Source organism: Drosophila miranda, chromosome 2 (genome assembly GCF_003369915.1).
Source record: "Drosophila miranda strain MSH22 chromosome 2, D.miranda_PacBio2.1, whole genome shotgun sequence".
NCBI classification, from domain to species: domain Eukaryota; kingdom Metazoa; phylum Arthropoda; class Insecta; order Diptera; family Drosophilidae; genus Drosophila; species Drosophila miranda.
In genome coordinates, this window is record NC_046675.1 from 750,323 (window position 1) to 772,462 (window position 22,140).

The 22,140-nt window shown below is 49.0% G+C and overlaps 9 protein-coding genes across 12 annotated transcripts; 4 read left to right on the forward strand and 5 right to left on the reverse strand.

Moving 5' to 3' along the window:
• Window positions 1-797: 797 nt before the first annotated feature.
• LOC108155309 (nucleoplasmin-like protein) lies at window positions 798-1,722 on the forward strand. The gene is made up of 4 exons (XM_017286027.2): window positions 798-915; window positions 1,060-1,205; window positions 1,274-1,441; window positions 1,510-1,722. The coding sequence occupies exons 1-4, from the start codon at window positions 894-896 to the stop codon at window positions 1,645-1,647; spliced, it is 474 nt and encodes a 157-aa protein (XP_017141516.1). The 5' UTR covers window positions 798-893; the 3' UTR covers window positions 1,648-1,722.
• A 65-nt stretch (window positions 1,723-1,787) lies between these two features.
• Window positions 1,788-5,031, reverse strand: LOC108155302 (ADAM 17-like protease). Of its 2 annotated transcripts, XM_017286017.2 has the most exons (10): window positions 4,923-5,031; window positions 4,617-4,856; window positions 4,113-4,549; window positions 3,850-4,044; window positions 3,499-3,637; window positions 3,095-3,330; window positions 2,461-3,024; window positions 2,286-2,391; window positions 2,048-2,210; window positions 1,788-1,969 (listed from the first exon to the last, which is right to left on the reverse strand). In XM_017286017.2, the coding sequence occupies exons 1-10, from the start codon at window positions 5,029-5,031 to the stop codon at window positions 1,927-1,929; spliced, it is 2,232 nt and encodes a 743-aa protein (XP_017141506.2). In that variant the 3' UTR covers window positions 1,788-1,926. The 2 variants fall into 2 exon arrangements, with proteins under 2 accessions (XP_017141506.2, XP_017141507.2); XM_017286018.2 differs by lacking the exons at window positions 1,788-1,969; window positions 2,048-2,210; window positions 2,286-2,391; window positions 2,461-3,024; window positions 3,499-3,637 and having other exon boundaries at window positions 3,200-3,330.
• Window positions 4,965-5,719, reverse strand: LOC108155307. 3 transcript variants are annotated; one of them, XM_017286024.2, is made up of 3 exons: window positions 5,390-5,719; window positions 5,195-5,314; window positions 4,965-5,105 (listed from the first exon to the last, which is right to left on the reverse strand). In XM_017286024.2, the coding sequence occupies exons 1-3, from the start codon at window positions 5,695-5,697 to the stop codon at window positions 4,982-4,984; spliced, it is 552 nt and encodes a 183-aa protein (XP_017141513.1). In that variant the 5' UTR covers window positions 5,698-5,719; the 3' UTR covers window positions 4,965-4,981. The 3 variants fall into 3 exon arrangements, with proteins under 3 accessions (XP_017141513.1, XP_033245900.1, XP_017141514.1); XM_033390009.1 differs by having other exon boundaries at window positions 5,038-5,074; window positions 5,147-5,314; XM_017286025.2 differs by having other exon boundaries at window positions 5,083-5,101.
• A 74-nt stretch (window positions 5,720-5,793) lies between these two features.
• On the reverse strand, window positions 5,794-7,615 carry LOC108155306. Its single transcript, XM_017286023.2, has 2 exons — window positions 7,295-7,615; window positions 5,794-7,191 (listed from the first exon to the last, which is right to left on the reverse strand). Exon 2 carries the CDS (start codon window positions 7,116-7,118, stop codon window positions 6,030-6,032), a length of 1,089 nt encoding a protein of 362 aa, XP_017141512.1. The 5' UTR covers window positions 7,119-7,191; window positions 7,295-7,615; the 3' UTR covers window positions 5,794-6,029.
• A 62-nt stretch (window positions 7,616-7,677) lies between these two features.
• On the forward strand, window positions 7,678-8,463 carry LOC108155308 (coiled-coil domain-containing protein 12). Its single transcript, XM_017286026.2, has 3 exons — window positions 7,678-7,777; window positions 7,834-7,979; window positions 8,045-8,463. The coding sequence occupies exons 2-3, from the start codon at window positions 7,852-7,854 to the stop codon at window positions 8,394-8,396; spliced, it is 480 nt and encodes a 159-aa protein (XP_017141515.1). The 5' UTR covers window positions 7,678-7,777; window positions 7,834-7,851; the 3' UTR covers window positions 8,397-8,463.
• On the reverse strand, window positions 8,394-10,079 carry LOC108155304 (spindle assembly abnormal protein 6 homolog). The gene is made up of 3 exons (XM_017286020.1): window positions 9,834-10,079; window positions 8,605-9,772; window positions 8,394-8,546 (listed from the first exon to the last, which is right to left on the reverse strand). Exons 1-3 carry the CDS (start codon window positions 9,999-10,001, stop codon window positions 8,509-8,511), a joined length of 1,374 nt encoding a protein of 457 aa, XP_017141509.1. The 5' UTR covers window positions 10,002-10,079; the 3' UTR covers window positions 8,394-8,508.
• A 48-nt stretch (window positions 10,080-10,127) lies between these two features.
• LOC108154060 (glycine-rich RNA-binding protein 3, mitochondrial) lies at window positions 10,128-11,921 on the forward strand. The gene is made up of 5 exons (XM_033390008.1): window positions 10,128-10,212; window positions 10,282-10,576; window positions 10,641-11,226; window positions 11,290-11,514; window positions 11,573-11,921. The coding sequence occupies exons 1-5, from the start codon at window positions 10,207-10,209 to the stop codon at window positions 11,625-11,627; spliced, it is 1,167 nt and encodes a 388-aa protein (XP_033245899.1). The 5' UTR covers window positions 10,128-10,206; the 3' UTR covers window positions 11,628-11,921.
• A 99-nt stretch (window positions 11,922-12,020) lies between these two features.
• Window positions 12,021-14,190, forward strand: LOC108155305 (prostatic acid phosphatase). The gene is made up of 4 exons (XM_017286022.2): window positions 12,021-12,147; window positions 12,257-12,476; window positions 12,575-12,673; window positions 12,734-14,190. Exons 2-4 carry the CDS (start codon window positions 12,294-12,296, stop codon window positions 13,790-13,792), a joined length of 1,341 nt encoding a protein of 446 aa, XP_017141511.1. The 5' UTR covers window positions 12,021-12,147; window positions 12,257-12,293; the 3' UTR covers window positions 13,793-14,190.
• On the reverse strand, window positions 13,890-21,274 carry LOC108155301 (protein artichoke). The gene is made up of 7 exons (XM_017286016.2): window positions 20,579-21,274; window positions 19,091-19,235; window positions 18,733-18,892; window positions 18,309-18,672; window positions 17,960-18,249; window positions 17,755-17,901; window positions 13,890-17,696 (listed from the first exon to the last, which is right to left on the reverse strand). Exons 2-7 carry the CDS (start codon window positions 19,228-19,230, stop codon window positions 14,577-14,579), a joined length of 4,221 nt encoding a protein of 1,406 aa, XP_017141505.1. The 5' UTR covers window positions 19,231-19,235; window positions 20,579-21,274; the 3' UTR covers window positions 13,890-14,576.
• Window positions 21,275-22,140: the final 866 nt, after the last annotated feature.

The following is a 22,140-nucleotide window of genomic DNA, read 5'->3' on the forward strand; positions in this document are numbered from 1 at the left end:
TTTCATTAAGTTCACGTGAACATCGATGAAATGCTCTCGTCAGTTTCTGAAGGTTTGCCAGCCCTAGTCAACGCTTCAATATCATCATCACCGCCTAGTGATGTAAATTTGAATGAAAACATCGATGTCGATGTCCATCGATGTTGTCAAAATCAAACATCGATGTTGGATTGATACATCGGATTTATTCTTCGATGCATCGATGTATGACCTATGTTTCAAAACTTTCCCATTTGATTATAAAACCGAATATTCAACAAAGGAAAAATTAAACTTGAGCTTTCATAGCAGTCTTGTACATATCATAGGACTAAACGAAACAATATTTAACATAAAAGAAATGATTATGCTTTCATAGCAGTCTTTTACATATCACTGTAGATATCATCAGAGATAACTAATATTTCAAATAAGTACTATTTGTCAATGCTTTGCAAAAACCAAAATGCGGCTTTGTCGCTCAGGTGAAAGTCTATTACGTTTTCGACTTAATATGTTAGCAGCCGCTGAGTACACCCGTTCAAAATACACCCAGAAGATGCCATTAACGTCAAAAATTGCATTGCAATTTTGTATAAATTAGGATAGGTACTTTTCATACCGTCCCAAAAACACGCAGGATTGCTTTCAAATGAGGCAGGCATTGCTGTGTTTGCTGCTTACAAATTTGAAATTAATTGATCGATGTTTTGCAAAACATCGATACATCACTCAACATCGGTAGCAGCAAAAACATCGGAAAACATCCGTAAACATCGGCAGAAAAACATCGATGCTCGATGCATCGATGTTTTTTTACATCACTATCACCGCCATCATTACGGGCACGTGTAAGAGCACAAAAAATTTCTTTCAATAATTGACTGTACAACCGTGTGACACAAGAACTACAAATGGAGTCCGAATCTTTTTATGGTAAGTAGCTACATTTTCGTGCGCATTGGCGTATCCAAATGTAAACAGCGTGGAAACAGAATGGCGCTGCCTAGTGCCGGCCGACCGGCTAAAAGAAAAATTTGTTACATTTTTTTTGCTTGTGGTTCATTTTCCATTCTCCAGGTGTTATACTCAGCGAGAAACACCCAATCGCACAGTTCGATGTACCCGATATTCCAGAGGAGTACGTCGTCCACTCACACAAATTGATAATAAAACAGATCTCCCTCGGATACGAAGCGAAGACGGGGGAATTTAATGTTGTACAGGTACAGTATAGCATTTAACATGGCTGTTGATGAGTAAGGCCAAGATAATAGTTGATTCGCAATTGCAGGCGGAGACAAACGTGAACGATGATGGTGAGAAAAAGACTGTGAAGATTCCGATAGCAGTTCTGAAGGCCGGTGAAACGCGCAGCCTGCACCCAAATGTGGAGTTCCCCAATGGAACAGTCACTTTCAAACTGGTGCAGGGCACTGGGCCGGTCTATGTCTGCGGCAAGGTATGGAATATTGACTGGTGAATACTCTCTTTTCCGGTTCCTGGTTCTCATTCGTTGTACTTTTTCAGGCCGAGATGAACTTTGGCGAGTTCGACGACGGGCAGATGTATGAGGAGTACTCCGACGACGAAGAGGACAGCGATGGGGACTTCGACGAGGACGCTGTGCCGCAGACAAACGGCAAGAGCAAAATTACAAAGAAGTAAAGTAATAATAAACTATCGAGTAAGCTAAAGAAATGATACAAAAGAAAATAAAACAAAACAGGAAAGAAAAGAAAACGCATAAATATTTTTCAAAAGGATTGGACTCAAATAAATCGAAACGCTCTTCGGGCGTGTGTGTGGTGGTTGGTCTATAGTATATGGAATTTTATTCATTGTTTTATGTTATTTTCAAATATGTCGCTTAATACAAAAGAATTGTGGCAGTTTTGAGAAGAATGCTCACGGAAGATAAAAAAATGGCCGCCACCGGGATTTGTGCTAGTTACAGGCTCGCGCCACAGAGATTTTCTGGCGCGGCACGCTGAAACGAAATCACGAGAGAGAGAGAGGAATCCATGAATTTGGGGGCGATTCAACTCTAGCGGATCTATATCCATACCGTATGTGTATGACACGACGCCTCTCATCGCTGGGATGTATGAGATCCAGTTTCTGGCTCCACTCGATGAGCTTCATTTCGTGGCGGAGCTTCTTCCGATCGAAGTATGAAATGACACAGCTGATGGGTATCCAAAAGACTGAGGTGACCAGCACAACGGCCACTGAAAAGCGCAAAGGGAGTGCCATTAGCCATTTGCTACTAGTCGTCAGCCATTAGCTTACTGGAGGCTACTTACTGACAATGTTGTCCTTGAGAAATCGCAGGGTTTTGGCAACATTGATCTCCTCGATGATGTCCCAAAAGCGCTCGACCACATCCTGTATGGTCTTCTCGCACACGCCCTGCACAAATACAAATACAAATACAAACTCAAGTACAAATGACGGATAAACATGGTGGAGTGGATTCACCTTATTGCAGAATCCAGTTATGCAGGGCGTGCCATCGGGCAGCACATCGGGCGGTTCCACCGGAAAGCATGTCTCATTGATGCTCATGCGGCAGCAGCGCTTGCAGGCATCCACAATGATATCACACATACAGCTCTGCAGGCCCTGCGTCTCGCAATAGGGCACGCACTTGCCGTTGCGGCACTGTCCCCGCTCCTGGCAGATGGTGCCATCCGCCATGGCCGGCGACTTGGGGCACTCGGCATGGGCGCCCGTACACCGCGCCTCCTGCTCGCAGGTGGCGTACTGCGCCTCCCGGCACTTCATGCCCGAGGCCATGAACTGGCAGTTCTGGCAGCAGGGCGAGTTCTTGTCGCTGCACATGGCGCCCTGGTTGCGACGGAGCTTGCAGTTCTTGTCGCAGCACGAGTCATTGTCCTCGGTGCCCAGCAGCCCCGCATCGCACTGCTCGTCGCCCTCCACGCGCAAATTTCCGCAGAATGACTCCTCCGGCTCTGAGAAGCAGCGACCAGACTTGGCCTGCAACACTTTGCGTATGGACCGAAGCGAGCAGGGTGAGAATTTCTAAAGGAAATCCAAAATACCATAAGCCTGCCAGAGCATACAATTATTTTGAAACCCGATCCGATCCTACCTTGTTATTCACGTCGTAGCCGCTGACCGAGTAGGTGTACATGAGAAAGCTGCCGCCCTGCGAGGCGCTGGGCGAGCACTCCGGTATGTCTGGGTCATGCTCGGAGCCCCAGTTGTGTCCGAACTCATGGGCCGTGACCAGATCGGCCTCGCGTGTGATCACCCGCTGGCCGTAGTGGTTGCGCGAGCTGCTCAGGCCCGAGTTTAGATAAAGCGTGTATCCATTCTTGAAATATTCTTGGGGGCGGATAGAGGGAGGACAGTATTAGTTTCAGTTGCTAGACATTCGGCTGATGCTAAAAACTTGAACGAAACCAAAGGAAAACAAATAGAACGCAAGTGTGTAAGCCAAATGATAATGACGAAACGAAACGAGTATTGATTGTATCTGGGATTAGCAACAACCTGGAGTGCAAATGCCGCCAACGGAGTTGCGACGCGGGGAGCCAACGTAAGCCAAACCTAAAATGCCGCCTTCGAATTTCAGATCGGTAAAGAGATGAGCTAAGCAAAAGTCTTTGTGGCTGTACTCCCGGGAGAAGACCTACTCCCGGGGCAGATACAGATACAGACACCGATACAGACACAGGTTAGCAGTCACAGAGGGATTAGAGTAAGAGAGAGTCCAAGAACAAGAGTTATATGAGAGATAATGAGGCACAAACAAGTACAAAAGTACACAGCTACACGACACAATTGATTAAACACGATTCGATTCGATTCGACTTTGGCCTTGCTTCGGCCGACACTACTCACCTCCAGCAGATTGCGCACATCCCACTTCTCCCGAATCATGTTGTAGTGGGCCTCCCCGCCCCGCAGCCGCGTTGGCTCCGAGTGCACCACAATCTTCTTGATCACGAAGCCCATGCCCTTGAATCCCTCCTGATCGGAGCGGTCCTGCCACACCGTGTCGTTATAGATTTTGTGCACGCGATCTATAAGACTGATCTGTAAGGGGAATTAAATGATAATGATATTAATGGTGCTCCTTGAGACTATGAATGCCAACAGCTTACCAAGTAGTTAATGGTTGTCTTTGTGTTGCCTCCACCCATCTCCTGGAAGAACCGATAGTCGGCCACTAGCAGCAACGGGCAGCGGGTCTTGGTGGGCGTGTACTCGTACTGATCCGACTGGCGCTTCTCGCGCGAATGTATCTCATTGTCCAGAGCGTCGTCATCCTTGTCTTTGCCCTCCAGCTCCAGACCCTCCTTGATGTATCCACAAGTCTTTGGGGTGGCGCCTTGCTCGTTTTTATGCAGCTTCACATCGGACGATTTGTATGCCACCATAGTGTCCTTTTTTGAGGCAGGCAAGTGGCGCCACGAGGGCTCAATGTGATACGTTTCGTCCGGCAAGTGGATGGACATGGTCATGGTACCGTCCTCGATGTGGGCGCGCACCGAAGACTCTAGCTCGCCAAATACCCTACCCGTGTAAAAGCTGTCGTGATCTGTAAGGAAGCAGCCTCGGTTAGTGGCGACCTGTCGGTGCGAGTGGGGGAATCGATGGATATTTACCCATATGGACCACCGTCTCGTTGCCATCGGCATCCACGGCATAGGCGCGAAATTTGCTGTGGAGGACCTCGCGATGCGGATGTAAAATCAGTCGAAAGTTTTTGCCCAGTGTCGTGAACTCCACCTCCTTAATGGTGTTGAATGGATTTTTGCTATGTTTAATACCTCTCTTGACCACCCTATGCAAAACATCGTCCTTGTGAAACAGCTCGTAGTGGCGCAGCGTCCTTTGCAAGGCAACTGAAACAACAGATACACCAGAACTCAGTCACGAAACTCAGCGTGGGAAAGCCAGTTTATGCTCACCGCAGTTTTCTATTAAAAGGCAGGCGAAAAAAACATAGATTATCGTAAAGCCACAGCAACTAATGCATTTTGTAAACATTTTTCGCCCGCAATTGATATTTTTCTGCATTATTGATTTTTCGGGTCCCCAGCTTCAGCTGTTGTCTCCATCCCTGCCAATTCGATAGGTTTTCCATCAGCTGGCTTCGATAACACAAATACAGAAAAGAAAAGGTTTACTGTACCTTGTACCTATGCCTGTACTATTCAAATTTGACTATAAAACTTCCTACTTTCTCTTGATTTTTGTGGCATGATGTTGACGTGGATCTGCCAAGACGGGTATGGGCGCCAGCTTATTGTCGACCCCATAAAATTGGCCATTCAACGTCTTCCTTCTGGGCTTGGGCATTCTGTATAAGATTGAAGCGTACAGTTGAGCCCCCCTTGCTACACTAGTACACTACTATTAATTTACGACTTATTACCTGTTAACGTTTGATCCATAGGTGGCGATGGTTACGTAATTCTGTGGAACGTTGTCTAGGAACTTCGTATACCGGCAACGCAGGTATTTGCTAAGGCGACACGAAAGACTTGTCTTCAAATGCTCCAATGGGTACTCGAATCTGGGCAAGATCGTCCAATCTTTGCACGGGAGATGAAGAAAGTCCCGGGGTCCCTTTGCCTCGTAAATGTCTTGCTTCTGCACTTCCGGCTTGAACTCTTTAATGAGTTGATCAATATCGAATTTGACTGGCAGATTTGTAAACGGATCGCAGATAGAATTGGCCATCGTGTGCAGTATAGTATTTCTTAAACAAACTCAAAATTTAACTGAAACTTAAAACAAAAATACGAAAAGGAACCTGCCTACTGGCCTACTGTACAATTGATATTCCACTAAATTGTATATTTGGCTTATGTATTTAAACTGTTACATATTTCTGTGTGTGTGTTAGTGTTAAATGTACAAATTCAAATGGAAATTGAAGTAAGGTGACGCGGAGAGAAGGGACAATCTTTGAATCTTTAATCTTTAAATGTAGGTCTAAAATTGTAGTTAAAAGCTCTCGCTCTAGTTATAGCTCTAGCTAAGATAATATTAATTAATTTGCAGCTGTTTATTTATTTCTGGAACTCGGCCATATTTGCTTCGAAAATTACCGTGTTGATCTTGTGTTTGAGGGCGATGAGGTTCTCCCGATTGGTGATGGCACGCAACTCATTTGCCACATACTCGCCGTACGTGGAGAACTCATCGCGCGGCGATAAGCTCACGAGCGACGGTGAGGCGGGGCTGGAGAGGGATGAATTGGCCGCCTTGGTCGTGCTCCCTGCGGTGCTGACTTTTGGAAGTCTGATGTTAACCACAGGATTACCATTATGCGTTGCGTCCGAAATAGTGGCGTTGTGCGAAGTGTTGGTGGCATCGTAGTAGAGACGCTTGGCTGGGGGCGGATGCAGGTGATGCTCGTCATAGTAGCCGCCCTCTGCGTCTGGCACTGCAGTGGTGTCGCGCCTGGGTATCTTTATAATGCGACCGGAAAGCACGTGCACCGCGTTACTGGATATGGCGGCAGAGCTCTGCGTTGGAGTCGACTGATAGTGGAGCTCTCCGTTTTCATTGGCCTGAAAGCTGACCGCCTCCACAGGATCATGCATGTCCATTAGCGACTGCTGATGATGACCCTCGAGCGCTTCGTGATCATCCTCCTGGATGACATGGCTGACATACCGCACATTTATCTCTTTGCTCAATTTCGGCTTGACTTCCATTTCCTCTTGCTCCGACTCCTCAATGATGTCCTCATCGACATCTTTGGTCGTCTCCTCAATGAGCTTCTCCAGCGCGTTAGACCGAGTGCTGCGCTCGTCCGATTGCATATCGCTCTTCAAACTCAAACGGCCCTTAGAGGATCGACAGGCGTAGGGGGAACTGAGAAAGGCGAGATTTTTGAATCCAAACCACTTTGAGTTGTATGGCTCCTTCCGTTTCATGCGATTTATTTCTCTGTGATATTGAGTCCGCAGGGTGTGGAACTTCTTCTCCAACTCGTTTGTGGGTATGTTCCCGCCAAGAGCCTGACCGACTTCGTTCAAGAGACGCTGCTTGACATCTTTCTTGCGATATTCGTCACATGTCATGTCCCACAGGCCACGACGACACCGGTATTCGACGATGAGCTGCAATGTCTTCTCCCTGGTCCACTCCATTTTTAGCACAGCTGCTGCCGGGCAAAACGATGTCACTAGTCGCCGAGGCAGAACAATGGGCTCCCTGTGCTCCCTTTGATCGAGACAAGAAAACACACATTTATTAGCTATGTACATGCAAATACAGCGGCAGGTTTTTAATAGCCACAGCCACAGCCGCAGAATCAAAGAGTTACCTAAAAGCAGCGCGTTAGCGTCTCAAATTGGTGTGCGCACTGGCAGCACTAGCTCTGGGCAATTTATTTTGGTTACTCCAAAACAGTTGTGGCAGCTGCAAACACAATTTGTTGTGGGCATCCGTCGTTGCTGCTTGTTTATTTGCTCGCATCCACGTATCTCCGTTGCACCGTGGGCGTGTGGTTCGCCTTAGCACTGTAGCGAGTCCAAAGGCAGCGCGGCAGGATCAATTAACAATATTTTATCCCTTATTTGTTTAATTCAGACAAAAACTATACGCAAGGCAAGCTCCCCTCTCCACTGGTAAACGTAAACGCAATGCTATGTATACATGTACAGTCTTATCGATACATCGATATGGCGGAAAAAACGCGGAATTTGTGCCAGTGTTCAAAAACGCGATAATGCTATGTGCAAATGCGAAGATAACAAATAACAAAATAGATATATTGCAGATGAAATAGAGTTTGTCCTACAGACTAGTGAGTTTTGAAGCTGAAGTGGGATCCACAGAAAATCTGTATCGTTTTCTTTAAAGATACAGACTTTGGCACCTATGGACAATAACAACGTGGGCAGGCTTACGGAAGAGTCGCTAAAGCGGAAGGAGCGATTGCAGAAACTGCGGGAACAAGTCCAAAACAAAGGCACAGATTCGTCCGAACTAAATGAAAAGTTGCCCAAGTAATTATCGTATAGATGGCCATACATGGGACCATTGTTTAACGGAAAACTTGTTACATTTGCAGGCCAGTTTTCCGCAGCTACAAACCACAAAATGAAAACACCATCGGGGAAGTTCTCTTGCAGGAGCCAACGGGGAACATCGAGTCCGCCGTTGAAACGCAGCTGAATTTATTGCAACAGCCTATGGTAATCGACGAGATAGACATAAGCAACTTGGCCCCACGGAAGCCGGACTGGGACCTTAAGCGCGATGCCAGCAAAAAGTTGGATCGCCTGGAGCGCCGCACACAGAAGGCCATTGCCGAGCTCATTCGCGAGAGGCTGAAGATGAACCAGATCGAGGATATCAGTCAGGCTGTTAACGTGGCTGCAGCTCAGGCCGGCGGCACTAGTGTCGAGGACGAGTACGACTAGAGCCAAACAATACAACTAAATTTTATTAAAAACCTATCAAGAATGAGAATAAATTAACGATAAGTAACGCTAAGCATATTAATGATTCCTAGCGGCGGTTCTCCTTTCCGCTTTACGTTGATGATAAACGTTCCTTCAGTGTGAGTATCTCTGTAAATAGTAGGAGAATGATTACGGAACAAACGGTGTAACTTTCAAGATCACTTACGTTTTGAGTACTTTTTCTCCAGGGTGTTGGCAAACTGTCGCATGGATTGCAGTTGCTGTGGGATTTCCTCGCGTAGCTCTTTGATTGTTTTACGCGCTTGCCGAATCTCATTCTCGCGTAGAGACAACAATGTTTCCTTTTCCTTAATGGCCTTTTCCTGCTGGAGAGCCACCTCTGTGCGCCAGCCTATGGTTTTTTTGTGGCCAAGGATCTCCTGGTTTTGCTTAAGGATTATCTGATTGGCCTTGGCAATCTCCTCGGATGCTATTTCCAGCGCTTGCCGCTTGGTGTGCAAAATCTTCTTTTCCGCTTCCAGCTCAGCGGCAATGTTGGCCTTTTCCTTATTTCCCTGCTGAATGTGTTCCTGCAGTTCAACGGTGTGCTGCTTGAGGTCTTCGATTTTGTACTCTAATTTGCGCTCGTGCTTCTTGGCACTGATTGTTTCGGCATGGAGCTTATCGTTTTGCTCTTTTAGGCTGCACATGCGGGACTTGCAGCTGGATAGCTCATCACTTAATGCTTTGTTGCGCTTGTCGGCCTGTTCTAGGGCTATCTGTGTGTCGGATCTATCAGCGATTGCCTTCTCCAACTGTGTCTGGATGCTGGAGATCGATCTGCGATTGCGTTCCAGCTCGTTGCTGCGCTGCTCGTTCACCTTGGCCACTTTCTCCTGCATTTGGAGCAGCTCAGCAGCGTGTTTCTCCTCCAGTCTGTGCGTATTCTCAGCCAATGTCTCTCTTAGTTTTTTGTTTTCCGCCCCCACTCTGTCCATGTGCGCCTGCTGGGAATTTAATTCTAGCTGTGCCTGCTGAACGCTCTGCTCCAGCAAAAAGCATTTCTTGTAGGAGGCATCTAGCATGATATTTATGTAGTAAAGGACCGTGTTTAAGGGTGCAGATCGGCAGGGCAAACACAGGTGTATGAGGTTCTTAAACGATCTTATTTCCACAAACTGCAGCTGGAAGTCGGAGCCGTTTGGATCCCGAGAGGCCAGGTGCAGCTCCAATTTACCCAACTGGCAGTCTTTGAGCATGCGTACCACATTGTCCATGAACCCGGCGAAGGTCACATTCAGGGATTGATCCTGCTTCAGCTCGTGAAAGGATGTACTGTCCACAGTCGTAATATACATGTGACGCTGATCAGTTTTCTCGGCTAAACGGAGTTGCTGAAAATATCAATCTTTAAAATCTAGGACGCCTGTTCGAAATGGAATCCACTCCGCTCACCATCATCTCCTTGAAGTCAATTTTTTCAGCGTACAGTAAACAAGCCTTTTTGGCGCGCATCATGTCGTGTGAGAAGCAGACCAGCATTTCCACGCTCGGCATAATGGTCACTACGCTCTTGCTGTAATCCATAGTTTCGAAACTGTCCCCATTGCCTGGCGTCCACATTTCAGTTGGAAAGTTAAAAACATAAATATTGAAATTATAAACAAAAGCGGGGCTGATAGTCGACTATCGCCCACATCGATATGTTGGTTTTTGCTCGTTCGATAACACTGGGATTCTCTAGAATTTACAAGATGCCCATCTCTATATTAATAAAAGAAAAACGCGAAAAGACATAGAGAAAAGAAAAGAAAATAAATACATACATATGTCTGTACGTAAGAGCTGAAGATGTGGTCAGAATCGGTAAATTATAAAAAAGGTTGTTTTATCCACTCTGCAGACTGCGAAAGTCTTCGTTGGCAGCCTGCCGTCTGGCTGCAAACCGGACGAGCTCAGACGCCTCTTTTCAAACTATGGAGCTGTCGTTGAGGCAGATGTTATGAATCGATGTGGATTCGTACATTTAGAGACTTCTGACATGGCCGATGCAGCCATAGCGGCCCTCAATGGAACACTGTTCAAAGGAGTTTCAATTGTGGTTGAAGCAGGCAGGCCAAAAGAAAGAAGCAGAAATGGAGCCGGCAGTCGTGTCCCGCCAAGTGTCGGTGGTGGCTCGGGACGCAGATCCTTGGAAGGTAAGCATCCCAGTCGTACCGATATATGTATATTATTTTCAAATTTAAAGTATCTTTCGCACAGGTCAAGGAGCTGCATCCAACAACAGGCGCGATGGTGGTGGGAGCGGAGGTGGTAGATATGGCAATGAAGGTGGATTCAACTCGAATGGCAATCAGTTTGGGCCCATAAGGAATGAGACAAATTTTAGACAGCAGCGGAATGCACCATACAGCAAGGGACCACCACCCCAGCAGACTTCGAACGAGTCCTCTCAAGGATATAGGAACAAATTCAGTGTGGGAAGCAATGGAGGGGCTAGTAGCGGTGGTAGAAACGGTGATGGTGGTCGCTTTAGCAGCAACCGGTTTCAACACAGGGATAATAATGACGGGCCGGGATCTAGCAATGCCAATAGAGGAGCTTCCCAAGGGCCCCTTGGCCCCAGGAGGAACATCAAAAATAGTCCGTCTAGTAACAATGACTTTCTTGCTGGAAGCTCTAGCTTTAACAATCCGAGGGGGGGCACAGGTGTGGGTCCAGCGCATAGTGTAAGACAAGATCGTCGTGGTTTCGCCTTGCCAGTGGAGCAACAGCAAATGACCTTCGGTGTACAGCAAAATCGCTTTCGCAATGGCAGCAGCAATCGCAATAGTTCAGGAGTGAACGGGTAGGCCTGCAAGGAGTCAAAAGAGTCCCCTTAACTATGTTTTTAATTATATTTTACTCCAAGTGCTGATCCGCAAGGTAGACGTGGGAGCTACAATGACCGCGGTGGATTTAACGCTAGACGTGGTGCAGCCAACAATGAGCACAATAGACCACAGCGTCAAGGAGGCGCCTCCAACAAGCCCGGAGGAGCAGATCGACACGATCAGAGTGCATATCAAACAGAGTTTCCTCCGCTGGGAGGAAGGCAAGAAGGCGGCCGTGGGGGAGGGACAGTGCATCGAAACCGGTTGGTATGGCCATCATAATTAAATATTTCGTATTACATGGTGTATTCGCATCTACAGCTTCAACGGGCCCAGACCTGGACCAAATAATATGGGCGGAAATAGAAGATTTTGAAGAGCTGCAAAGTAATTACTACCGTTTGCAACCCTTAGGCAACTCAAATGAATATTGTAATAGCCAAATTTTGTTTTCCATTGTCTCGTGCGCCTTCACCCGAATTACCCTTATTTAATTTAAGTTTCCTTTTTTTCATTCACCCTGATGCAGTACTTTTAAGGCCACATCAACAGTATATGTATTTGTTATCTGTAGCTAAGATTGTTACAATATTTACCGCAATACTTAAATAATCATATAAATTATGTGCAACTAGATACGACGAGTCAATCCATACAATCACAAATACCATTTACTCTTGTTTTGAATTTGAACAGACGGCAGGGCTGCCGGGTTCTTCTTTTTTTCGTAAACGCTTATCGTTATCGGTATCGACTTCCGTAAAGTTGCACTGGGTGTTCAAAAGAAAAAAAGAAAACAAAGAAATATCGAAATGTCGATTGCCTATACCTCAATTAGTTGCAGGAGTATTTAAAACAAAAGACAAGTTCCAAAAGCTGGTAGCACTGCGGTTGAGGTAAGCGCCCGCCCCGATTGTGTCCAACAGCCAAAACCGCCATCATCTGTTGGCTTAAATCGTAACCTCCATTCTATATGCACATATGTATGTATATACTTTCCTGCAGTTGGAGTCGGACGCTTCTGACAAGCTTAGCATTGAAAATGTGGAATCAAATTCAACCTGTCTGCTGTGCCAAGGCCTTTATTGTGATCGGCGTGATATGTGTGCTCTCATTTGGCATAGGAAATGCCGTCCACATCCCAACATATGGTAGCAGCGAAGGTGAGACGCGGCCCCCCGACCAGTTGGCCACGCTGCCAGGCCAGTTAAAGTTTGCGCATGTGGTAAGTCTTATCGTGGGGTTGTTGGTGTTGCAATTCTGTTCTGTTTTATCATATTTATCCTATTTGATTCGCTTGAAAATCAAACGTATGCAACGTAGATATTTCGACACGGAGACCGAACGCCAGTGGACCCATATCCGACGGATCCCTGGAATAATATAAAGTTTTGGCCCACTGGTTGGGGCCAGTTAACCAATGTGAGTGTAGCCTCAAGGCTGAAAAACATGGAAATAATGTTGATGTTTTCTGTATTTCAGCGGGGAAAGGAACAGCACTACGAGCTGGGCAAATGGCTGCGAAATCGATACCAATCATTGTTGAGCTCCAGATATACGAACGAGGACATCTTTGTTCAGTCCACTGACGTAGATCGTGCCTTGATGAGTGCGCAATCAGCTCTTTCTGGACTGTACGAGCCTCAAGGCAATGATATATGGAATCCCCGCATAGATTGGCAGCCTATACCTGTGCACACCATTCCCGAGAAGGACGATTCCATACTGGCCATGAAGGCGTCATGTCCAGCCTACGATTATGAGTTGGCCACGCTGGAGGCCTCATCAGAGTTCCAGGCTCTGAACGAACGATACCGCGAGCTTTTCTCCTACTTGAGCCAAAATAGCGGACGCCTCGTCAAGTCCTTTATAGAGGCTCAGTACTTGAATAACACGTTGTTTATTGAGAAACTTTACGCCATGACACTGCCCGTGTGGACGGAAAAGGTCTATGGCAGAGCGGACCTCACCTACGTGTCAAATTTTGCCTTCTCAATTGGCACGTACACGCGCAGTCTGGCGAGATTAAAGGCGGGCCCCTTGCTAAAGGATATCTTCGAGCGGTTTGATAAAAAATTCAACAGTCAATTGACGCCTGATCGTTCGGTGTGGATCTACAGTGCCCATGACACAACGATTGCCAATATTTTGAATGCCCTGAAGCTATTTGAGTTGCACAGTCCTCCGTACGCCGCATGCATTATGCTGGAGATGCGCGTGGATGATAGCAACACTCCGTTGGTGTCTGTGTTCTATAAGAACACCACTGCGGAGCCTCTGCCCCTGGACATACCCGGCTGTGGCTTGTCTTGCCCACTGAAAACTCTAGTCAATCTCTACCAAGACGTTCTTCCAAAGAACTGGGAGAGTGAATGCAAGCGTTCAACCATGATGATGACCTATGAGGAGGCCAACTTGGGTGCGGCGACAGCTATACTCATATTCATCATTACCGTTCTTCTGTGCGCCAGTTATGGCCTGATGATCTACTACCGTCGCCGTAATTACCGTCTGTATACCTCTTACTCTCCAATGGCATAACGACCCGAATTGAAGAATGCATGTTATTGTTTATCTCGGATTTAAAGGAGCGTTTCCTACTGCTCTCTTACCAATCCAATGTTTTTTCTGGTTCTCAAATCGTGTTGCTACTCAGTTATAATGTGCATTTAAACACAAAATTAGTCGATCATTAACTTTTTGTATTAAGGATTAAGGAATAACTGCTAGCTGATGGCTGATGGTTGATGCTATTGTTGGAATAGTAGATGGAAAATGGAAAAAAAGACAAAGACTGTGAAATGGCGATCTTGAAGTTGCATACATATATATATATATATACATATACATATACATACTTACAAATTTATACACATGTACATTTTTATAAAAGAAGTTATCTCTTGAATGAGAGATATTTACTGTATTATAAACCACGCTCAAAAACAAACTGAAATGTGCTTTTATTTGTGAACAAAACAGACGCGTTCCTCCGATTCAGAAGAGAAGAAAAGCTGCACTCTGTTCATTATACTACAATTTGTTTATTACGCCTCGCATTTGCCTGCGATTTGCCTGCGCTTAATTATGGTATGGTACGAGTATAGTATGGTTAAATATAGATACGATACAGTTAGGGTTACAGTTAGAATGTAGCATTAAGTCTATGTACAACGAAGGCTGAGAATGTAGAACCTGTTTTTGGGGGCAGCCACTGCGATGCGGCTGACTGACTAACTGAGACTGAAATAGATGTAGATATGGATGGGGATGGGGATGTGTGACTGGACTGTCTGTGGGGAAAGAAGTCAAGTAAGAGTCAAGTTTATCTGTAGGCCTTGTCATCCGAGTATATGATATAGGGCTGGTGTTGATGTTGGTGCTGATGCTGCGTCAGGCTTTCTGCCCCATCGGCACTCCCAGGGACTCCCCCTCCCGCACCCGCTCCACTGAAGTATGACATGCGGGACATGGTTGAGTAGGCGGCGGCTGCAGCAGCCGCCTGTTGCTGCTGCTGTTGCTGTTGCTGCTGCTGCTGCTGGCGCTGAGTCAGATTCTGTGTGGACTGGTGAATGGAGGCCGCTTTGTGGGGCAGAGTGGCGTAGCTGGCCTGGTACGGCGGAACCGCGTAGAGAGCGGCACCAGCTGCATTCTTGTAGTTGTAGGCCGCGTTGTGGGCACCCATGTGCATGCCGGAGGGAATGCCGATCATGGCCGTGCTCTGCTGGTACTCGGCGTTGCTCATGCGCAGCCGAATGATGCATATGATGATGATCAGGATGGCTATGAAAGCCACCACGCCACCGACGATGCCAATGATAAGCGTGTCGTCGTTGCTGATGATCGGCGACTGGGCCTTCATCAGCGGAGCCTTCGTCTTGATCTTCTTCAGGCTGGGCGGCTGGGTGGGCTCCAGGCTCCATATGATCAGGGGTTCCTCGGTCGTGGAGCTGCTCCGGGTCACCAGCTGGCTGGACGACTTGTGCAGAGGTGGCACTGTGATGGTGGGTCGGAATGTGGAGGAAGTCATGCGGCGGGCGTCGCAGGTCAGTTCATCGTCGCCCACTTCGATGAGCTTTCGGTTGGCCAGGAAGGCCGGCGCCTGGCAGGTCACATCGGGCATCTCCGAGTTGGGCAGCCAGCGCCGCAGAGCCCGGGCGTTGCAGTCGCACACGATGGGATTGCTGGCCAGACCCTGCAGCTGCAGACTGGCACGGCGATCCTCCAGAGCATTGAGGAACTGCGGCACCAGTACCGTAATCTGGGAGCCCTCAACGTTCAGGTTGAGCTGCGAGGAGCGCGGAACGGGGAAGAGCAGCGCCGGCGGCAGGGCACTGAGAGAGGTGTTCACCAGTTTGATCATCAGCTCGCTGCTCTTGAGGCCTGCCAGGGTGCCCGAGGATATGGACTTCAGGCGCTCCCCGCGAATGCCGAGGCTGCTCAGGCGCGGATGCTTCAGGGGCTGGATCTGCTCGCTGCCTATGCTCGAGTCCTTCACCTCGATGTCCAGCGTCTCCAGGCCGGGCAGCAGCTCGAGGATGCCCTGCAGGTCGAGGTAGCCCAACAGGGGCAGATCGTACGCCTCCAGATGGACCAGGTTCGGCAGCTGCTTGAAGGCGTTCTTCTCGATTCTGCTGCACTGCGGCAGGTGGCTCAGACGCAGCGATCGCAGCATCTCCAGCTGCCCAAAGTTGGCCTGCGAAATTATCTCAAAGCTGTTGTTGGAAACGTCCAGCTCCTGGAGCACTTGCAGCTGAGGCCAGGCCTGCGAGAGTTCGTCCAGGGTCTGCAGCTGGTTGCCGGAAAGATCCAATGTCTCCAGCAGTGTGACTCGCTGGAACACGTCCGGCTTCACGTGGCGCAGCTTGTTGTGCGAGAGGTTCAGGAACTGCAGGAAGGGAGTCTCCAGTAGGTCCAACTGCTCGATCCCTGTCCCGGCCAGACTCAGCTCGCGGACTGTCTTCGGCTCGTTGAGGACGTTGTGCACGGCCTGGGCGGAGAGTGGGTTGAACGAGAGGTCGATGCGCTTGATGTTCACCATGATGCTGTCGTCCCCTGGCAGCTCCTTGATCCGATTGTGGCTCAGGTCGACCGAGGATACAAAGAAGAACTGCCGCTGCAGGGCATTGAGGGGAGCGTACTCGAAGCGGTTGTGGGCCAGGTTAATGTTTTCGAGCATCTGCAGCTTGGTGCGCTCAAAGACGCCGTCGGACAGCTCCGACAGGCGGTTGCCCTCGAGGTTGAGCTGCTCCAGACGCACCAGGCCCTCGAAGGTGCGCTCGCCGACGCGATCCAGGCTGTTGTAGGCCAGATCCAGGACCTGCAGCTGCGTGGAGTTGTGGAAGGCCATCTCGCTGACCATGTCCAGCTGGTTGTGGGCCACCAGCAGGACACGCAGACGCGGCAGACGGGCAAAGTCGAGCTCCTCGATCGTCTTCAGCTGGTTGTGCGACAGATCAATCTGCTCCAAGTACTGCAGCGAAGAGATCAGCTCCGCGGGGAAGAACGAGAACTTGTTGTGGGCCGCCCGGATCTCCCGCAGCCGGGGATGAATGCGGAAGGAGGAGGGGAACAGGTAGCTCAGCTGGTTGTTCGATATGTCCAGCTCTTCGATGCCGGTGCCCGTGTTGAAGTACTCGCCCTTGAAGGCCGACAGCTGGTTCCCCTGCAGATTCAGTCTCTTCAGCTTCATCACATTCACGAAGGCCCCCGTGCGGATGGACTCGATGCGGTTGTTGGACAGATCAATCGAGCTGATGTTCCACAGGTTCACGAAAGTCCCGTCCTGCAGCTCCTTCAGCTGATTGTCGTTGATGTGGATGTGCTTGAGGTCCTGCAGTCCAGCCAGCAGGTCGCCGCTCAACTGGCGGATGTTGCAGCGACTCAGATCGATGACCTGCAGTCGAGCGAGCGGCTTGAACAGAGCTCCCGTGAGGGCGGCCAAGTGGTTGCCGCTTATGTTCAGGGACTGCAGATTCTCCAGCTCGTCAAAAATGCTGATCGGAATTTCTGTCAGACTGTTTCCACTCAGGTCGAGGGATCGCAGCTCTGGCAGCTCCCAGGGCGTCCCTCCGAGGCCCGTGAGCCGATTCTGCGACAGCTTCAGGGCCATCAGTGTGCCCTCCAGTCCAGCAAATGTGTCCGCATTGACGACCGCCAGGGAGTTGCCTGCAAGGTCCAGGGTGTGCAGGCTGCTGAACATCTGGAAGCTGCCGGGGGGCAGTTCCCGAATGACGTTCCTCGACAGCGACAGGCTGGTGATGTCGCCCGCCTGAAGAGACCCCAAGATCTCCGCCGAGAGGGCGGCCACTCGATTGAAGTCCAGCTGGAGAGACGTGAGCTGGGGCAGGCGCCCCAGAGCGCTGCCCGGCACCAGTAGAATGTTGTTGTCCTTGATGATGAGGGTCTGGAGGCTCTCCAACCCCTCCAGGGCATCATCTTCAATCTGTAATGGGAATATGTGCTCAAAAGGTGTCCATCTCCAACTCCGAAGAGTGTCCTACCGTTCTCAGGGAATTCAAGCTGAGATCCAGATACTTGAGAGCGTTCATGTCCTTGAAGGTGCCAGGTGTAAGGCTGGTTATGCTGTTGCGACTCATGTCCAAGGTCTCCAAGGTCCTCACCACCTGCATGTGGGTGTAGTCCAGTTGCTACGTCCGTGGAAGCCAGTCAGATGGTGTGGGTGGGACGGGAATCGTGTTAGCTTACCTGAAGCATGTTTGAGGAGACATTCAGGAACTTCAGTCCGGGTACTGCTGCCAGGGCCACGGTGGGAAACTGGCCGAAAAAGTTCTCGGACAGATCCAGCTTCTGCAGCGTCTGCAGCTTTTCAAAGACGTCGCTGTTCAGGTGGGTGATGCGGTTGCCTGCCAGCTTGATTTCCCGTATCCGCTGCAGGCCCTTGAAGGCCAGACTGTCGATGCTGCGAAGGATGTTGTGGCGCAGATCAATGATCTCCAGCTGCCGTTGGGCGTTGAAGGAGTCCGGCAGCAGCGCCCCTAAAGAGTAACCGTTAGTATAGAGTCCAGAGAGGATCTGCAACATATCCCTCTATTACCAATCAAATTCTGACGCAGGGACAGGTGACGCAGGCCACTGGGACCGTTCAGGGAGTTTGTGGGCACCGCCGTGAGGCTGTTGCGATCCACATAGAACTCCTTTAGGTCCGAACAGCCCTTCAGGAGACCCTCCTCGATCAGTTTGATCTTGTTGCCCGACAAGTCCAAGACCCTCAGGTTCTTCAGCACGTGCAACTCGGCCGTGGAGAAAATGGGATTGAGGTTGTCGCCCAGCAAATTGTTGGCCAGCCGCAGCTCGTTTAGGGAATCCTTGAGGCCATCAAAGGCTTTTTCGGGTATACGCCTGATCAGGTTGTTGGACAGATCCAGCTCCTCGATGGTCAACTTCAGCTGGCCAAATGTCTGTGCGCGAGAGATACTCGTAATGTAAGAGTGCAACGTACTCCCAAGGCGCTTCCTTACCTGGGCTGGCAGAACCTGTTGGCCGCTGTAGCGTTGCGTATATGCCACAATGGGGGCTCCGTACGGCAGCTGTGGGGCATCGCCATGGAAGACAACGCGATCGCAGTCCATGGCCACGGCTCCGAGCTGCCCGGTCGCTGCAAACGGCACTACATTGCACCTGTAATTGTCGCCAGTCGATGGTCGATGGTCGATGGTCGGTGGTGATTAACAACAAACAAAGCCAGCGCGAATCAGCGACAGTTCGCAGCAATTTACTGATATTAAAATAATACGCGGTTTCCACAAGCGGAAACTGACTGTCGCTGTCGTTGATTTCGCTATGGCTACGGCTACGGGCATGGCTATGGCTACTCACCTGCATGGCAGACGCAGGGCGGGACTGAGCTCCGGACATGGCCGCCAGGCCTCGCTGCGGTGGGTCAAGTGGGAGAGACAACAAAGCAGCAAGAGGAGGAGCCGCCGCCCCTCGTTTGGCAGCTGTTTCCACGTTTTCATTTCGGCTGCAATTGGAATTGAAATTGGAATTGAATTGAAGAATGGTATTATGGTGTTTCTCCTGCGCTGGTAATTGGTGATGAGAGTGAAACTTGTTTCTGCTTGAGATCTGATCTGTTGGCCAGCAGCTGCCACGCTCACACGACGATCGTATTTGGTCATTTCCTCTTTTATCCGAAAGCTAGAACATTTGATTTGCATACTGCGAGGGTTTTGGAACACACAGAAACACACAGAAAACACTGAGAACAGAGGGAACATGACAAACGTGGAGCCAAGGTCCAATCGAACGAAAGAATGCTAACATATAATCATAAAAGCTAATACCAGTCAGATACGGCCGCTGGCAGCGACATTTTTTGGGGCATGTTGGCTTTGTGTAGAACCTTGAGACTGTCGTATCTCGAAACTGGCAGATATCTGTAATTGTTAGCATGATAATTGGCCACTCAATGGCCTATCCATTACTGGCTTACTCGCATCCCCAATATGGCATCTACTTCTACTCGAGAAGCACTTTGTGAAGGCAGCGCATGCGCACGTCTTCGTCTTCGTCTTCGTGTTGGTCTGGGTTTTCTTCTGTGGCTGGGGCTGTGGATTCTTTTTGCCTCTTTCTTGGTGTATCTTTCTCTTTATTCTAGATATCGCAGCTCTGGCAGTCCCGTTGCTTGAGAATGAGGGGGGACGGGACTAACACTCGAACTCGCACTCGCGCTCGTAATCGTACGGTGGAGTGGATATTGTTGCGGGGCTCTGGTGTTGGCATGTCTCTGGCGCACTGACACTAAAAAAGCTTTTACTCATTTCTATTTGATTTGCATTATTCGTGGTGGTTCGGCGTTATTTGTGCTATTTACTCTGTGGTCCATGGGCAGTCGAGAAAGGCATTTTGGTCTGTGGTCTGTGCTGCGCCCAGTGTTTGCCCAGAGATCCCAGAGATACACATATGTACCTATGCATACACATATGTATGCCTATGTTAATGTATGTAAATTTATATTGTCCATAAAACGAACTGCGCGGAATTTCAAAATCTCCCCCAAAAAATGCCTTTATTTTTCACTTGTCTTGCATACGCGATGCGATTTATGCGATACGATGCGATGCGATGCGATTCGATATCGAAGACAGCTTCAAGGTCTTGTTGCTACATTGGGGACAGAGGACTGCGGATCGAATGGGATCCACTTCTTGTTTCACACACACACACAAACACGTTATACGTATAAACGATCCAACGTTTTTGATGGGAAATATGTTAATCACACATCTATCTCTCGGGGTTTTTTCCCTCTTCTTGTAACCTGTTTCTTCATATTTTGATTTACACTTTTGACTCTTGGCTTACATTTTCTTTTTGTTTGGCTGCTGCTGCTGCTGCTGGTAAAATTGCACTTCTGCTGGGAAACTTTTGGGGCTGCTTGAATCTTTTGTTTGTCGTTCGGATTGCACAAGTCTCCGGACTCTCCGCGGCACAAGCCTTGTTTACATTTGTTTTTGGCCAGTTCTCTTTTGTTATTTTGTTATACACAAAAAGAAAGCGCTAACGCGGGCCAGAATGTTTTCCCAGAGCAGGGAGATGGAAAAGCGTTACACCACAGAGACACACACTCCGGTACACACTGGCACTGGCACTGCCTCTGCCTCTGGCTCTGGCACTGGCACTCACACGAGAATGGAGAACGGAGAATGCAGACAAACAACTAAACTTTTAGGTGCTGCTGGGAGGGAGGGCAATAATTAAGCCCGAGCTGCCACCACAGCGCCACAGCACAACCGCAAGTACTCGTAGCTCGTACTCGCACTCGAACTCGCACTCGTACTCGCACTCGCACTCGTTCCCGTAGATCGGTACAAGCTCCGTCTCTGCGCATGCGCAGCGGCGGTTACAGTTTCGCAGCTTATTGCGTTCTCCGCTGCCGGTCAGCGGTCGGAATCGGAATCGGAATCGGCTTGGATCGCGGTTGGGGTTTCTAGTACTTCAGCTCTCTGGTCTCGGGGCTCTGGTCTCGGGGCTCTGGTCTCGGGGCTCTGGTCTCGGGGCTCTGGTCTCTGATCTAGCTGGTCCTCTCCATTTGAGCGCCGCAACACAACTGAAGCTGGCCAAAAGCCTAGCTGGGCTTTGCATCGGCTGCTGCTGCTGCTGCCTGCTGCCTGCTGGAGGAGAAACTGGTTTGGAGCTAAAAGGTACTAAAAACCATGGCCAAAACGGGCAAAGACTGGCACGTCTCGGAGATGCAGAGAGATGCTCTCTCAGAGACAGCAGCATTCGTGAATGAGTTTACATTGTCTGGGACTTTTGTTCGGGTAAAAGTTTTCGCTTTGCTGTTCTTCGCAGAAAGTTGTGCTGACTGCTCTCGGTGGCCCTTGTCTACCTGTTTCTGTTTCTGTTTCTGTTTCTTTTGATCGCCTGAGCTGATTGGCAAGTGCGCCAATTCAAGCTAATGGGGTTAAGCCTTCAGCAATAATGCCGTACAGATTGGACAACAAACAAAGTTACTTTCCTTGTCGTAAATTGTTTGGCCTGGCAACTAATTACCCGCCCAGAGAAGGAGCCACAGAGAGAGAAATGAAAAGAGATGGATGAATGATCGGATCATTACTGAGGTTGTTCACACCACCAGAGACCGCATAGAGGTCTACCACTGACAGGTACTACCACTACGCGTACTCTGCTACCACTACTCGTGCTTTGTGCACAAGTACAAGCCACTAAGCGTGCGTTATGTTAGTATGTGGCCATAATTTGTATGCTTAGGCATGCATGTTAACATTAACATCTCTGTGGGCCGCAATTTCTTTTCTTTTTGCCTGCAAAATACTTTCCATTTTCATCAGCCAGCAAGTGCTCCACAAATGGCAGGCAGAGCCACAGCCACAGGCACAGCCACAGCACATAACATAATAATG

Bases quoted from the DNA above. Each gene is read 5' to 3' on its own strand.
- LOC108155309 (XM_017286027.2), top strand. From the start codon at position 894: ATGGAGTCCGAATCTTTTTATG. The intron at 916-1,059 runs GTAAGTAGCTAC...TCCATTCTCCAG, and splicing joins GGAGTCCGAATCTTTTTATG to GTGTTATACTCAGCGAGAAA. The intron at 1,206-1,273 runs GTACAGTATAGC...TCGCAATTGCAG, and splicing joins GGGAATTTAATGTTGTACAG to GCGGAGACAAACGTGAACGA.
- LOC108155302 (XM_017286017.2), bottom strand. From the start codon at position 5,031: ATGCAGAAAAATATCAATTGCGGGCGAAAAATGTTTACAAAATGCATT. The intron at 3,025-3,094 runs GTAGGATCGGAT...GATTTCCTTTAG, and splicing joins GCTACGACGTGAATAACAAG to AAATTCTCACCCTGCTCGCT. The intron at 1,970-2,047 runs GTATGGATATAG...ATTTCGTTTCAG, and splicing joins CGTCGTGTCATACACATACG to CGTGCCGCGCCAGAAAATCT.
- LOC108155307 (XM_017286024.2), bottom strand. From the start codon at position 5,697: ATGGCCAATTCTATCTGCGATCCGTTTACAAATCTGCCAGTCAAATTC. The intron at 5,315-5,389 runs GTAATAAGTCGT...AATCTTATACAG, and splicing joins TATGGATCAAACGTTAACAG to AATGCCCAAGCCCAGAAGGA. The intron at 5,106-5,194 runs GTAGGAAGTTTT...GTGTTATCGAAG, and splicing joins GCCACAAAAATCAAGAGAAA to CCAGCTGATGGAAAACCTAT.
- LOC108155306 (XM_017286023.2), bottom strand. From the start codon at position 7,118: ATGGAGTGGACCAGGGAGAAGACATTGCAGCTCATCGTCGAATACCGG.
- LOC108155308 (XM_017286026.2), top strand. From the start codon at position 7,852: ATGGACAATAACAACGTGGGCAGGCTTACGGAAGAGTCGCTAAAGCGG. The intron at 7,980-8,044 runs GTAATTATCGTA...TTACATTTGCAG, and splicing joins CTAAATGAAAAGTTGCCCAA to GCCAGTTTTCCGCAGCTACA.
- LOC108155304 (XM_017286020.1), bottom strand. From the start codon at position 10,001: ATGTGGACGCCAGGCAATGGGGACAGTTTCGAAACTATGGATTACAGC. The intron at 9,773-9,833 runs GTGAGCGGAGTG...TGATATTTTCAG, and splicing joins TTGACTTCAAGGAGATGATG to CAACTCCGTTTAGCCGAGAA. The intron at 8,547-8,604 runs GTAAGTGATCTT...TACTATTTACAG, and splicing joins GGAGAAAAAGTACTCAAAAC to AGATACTCACACTGAAGGAA.
- LOC108154060 (XM_033390008.1), top strand. The intron at 11,227-11,289 runs GTAGGCCTGCAA...TTTTACTCCAAG, and splicing joins AATAGTTCAGGAGTGAACGG to TGCTGATCCGCAAGGTAGAC. The intron at 11,515-11,572 runs GTTGGTATGGCC...TCGCATCTACAG, and splicing joins GGGACAGTGCATCGAAACCG to CTTCAACGGGCCCAGACCTG.
- LOC108155305 (XM_017286022.2), top strand. From the start codon at position 12,294: ATGTGGAATCAAATTCAACCTGTCTGCTGTGCCAAGGCCTTTATTGTG. The intron at 12,477-12,574 runs GTAAGTCTTATC...TATGCAACGTAG, and splicing joins AGTTAAAGTTTGCGCATGTG to ATATTTCGACACGGAGACCG. The intron at 12,674-12,733 runs GTGAGTGTAGCC...TCTGTATTTCAG, and splicing joins GTTGGGGCCAGTTAACCAAT to CGGGGAAAGGAACAGCACTA.
- LOC108155301 (XM_017286016.2), bottom strand. From the start codon at position 19,230: ATGAAAACGTGGAAACAGCTGCCAAACGAGGGGCGGCGGCTCCTCCTC. The intron at 18,893-19,090 runs GTGAGTAGCCAT...CGACAATTACAG, and splicing joins GCCCTGCGTCTGCCATGCAG to GTGCAATGTAGTGCCGTTTG. The intron at 17,902-17,959 runs GTAAGCTAACAC...CCACGGACGTAG, and splicing joins TCTCCTCAAACATGCTTCAG to CAACTGGACTACACCCACAT.